Here is a 503-nt window from a genome sequence, read left to right on the forward strand (position 1 = left end):
CAACAATAAACAACATGGCGGTGTTCACGTCTGTTCGGTTCCGTCCAGTGTTCTTCTTCTTCTTCTTTCTGTCGGTGATTACCATCACTTCAACCCAAAACACAACGAGCTCAGACTTCACCACAGCTGCTCCGGACGAACAGAACCTCACACTCACTCCTACAAACTACTCCACCGGGTTTGGGTCAACAAGTCCGACACCGAGCAGCTCTGTGGAGCCTCCTGTCCCCGCGGAGCCGCTGCCGGTCTCCGGCCTTCTCCCGACTCCTCAGACCAGCGGTAAAGAAAATATATTTTAATTAAAACAACAACATTTTCCCGGGTTTTTATTTGGTTCAAAATAATTTAGGTTGGATCCTGCGGTCCAAAACTAGTACTGAAATATGTTCTCAGTGATTATTGTGCTCTCTCTCTCTCTCTCTCTCTCTCTCTCTCTCTCTCTCTCCCCCCCTCTCAGCTGACAGGTTGTGTCAGTGTAATGAGCTGTCTGCAGTGTGTGACAT

The 503-nt window shown here is 48.5% G+C and overlaps 1 protein-coding gene across 2 annotated transcripts in view; it reads left to right on the plus strand.

The window, feature by feature from the left end:
• LOC106529584 (tectonic-1) overlaps nucleotides 1-503 on the plus strand; it is a gene marked incomplete at its 5' end in the record, with an annotated part of 30,106 nt that continues 29,603 nt past the window's right edge. For both annotated transcript variants that reach the window (XM_014025052.1, XM_014025054.1), the window contains 1 exon segment: nucleotides 1-279. In XM_014025052.1, the coding sequence (XP_013880506.1) occupies nucleotides 15-279 (265 nt within the window).

The sequence above is a fragment of the Austrofundulus limnaeus genome, unplaced genomic scaffold, assembly GCF_001266775.1.
Source record: "Austrofundulus limnaeus strain Quisiro unplaced genomic scaffold, Austrofundulus_limnaeus-1.0 Scaffold453, whole genome shotgun sequence".
Lineage (NCBI taxonomy): Eukaryota > Metazoa > Chordata > Actinopteri > Cyprinodontiformes > Rivulidae > Austrofundulus > Austrofundulus limnaeus.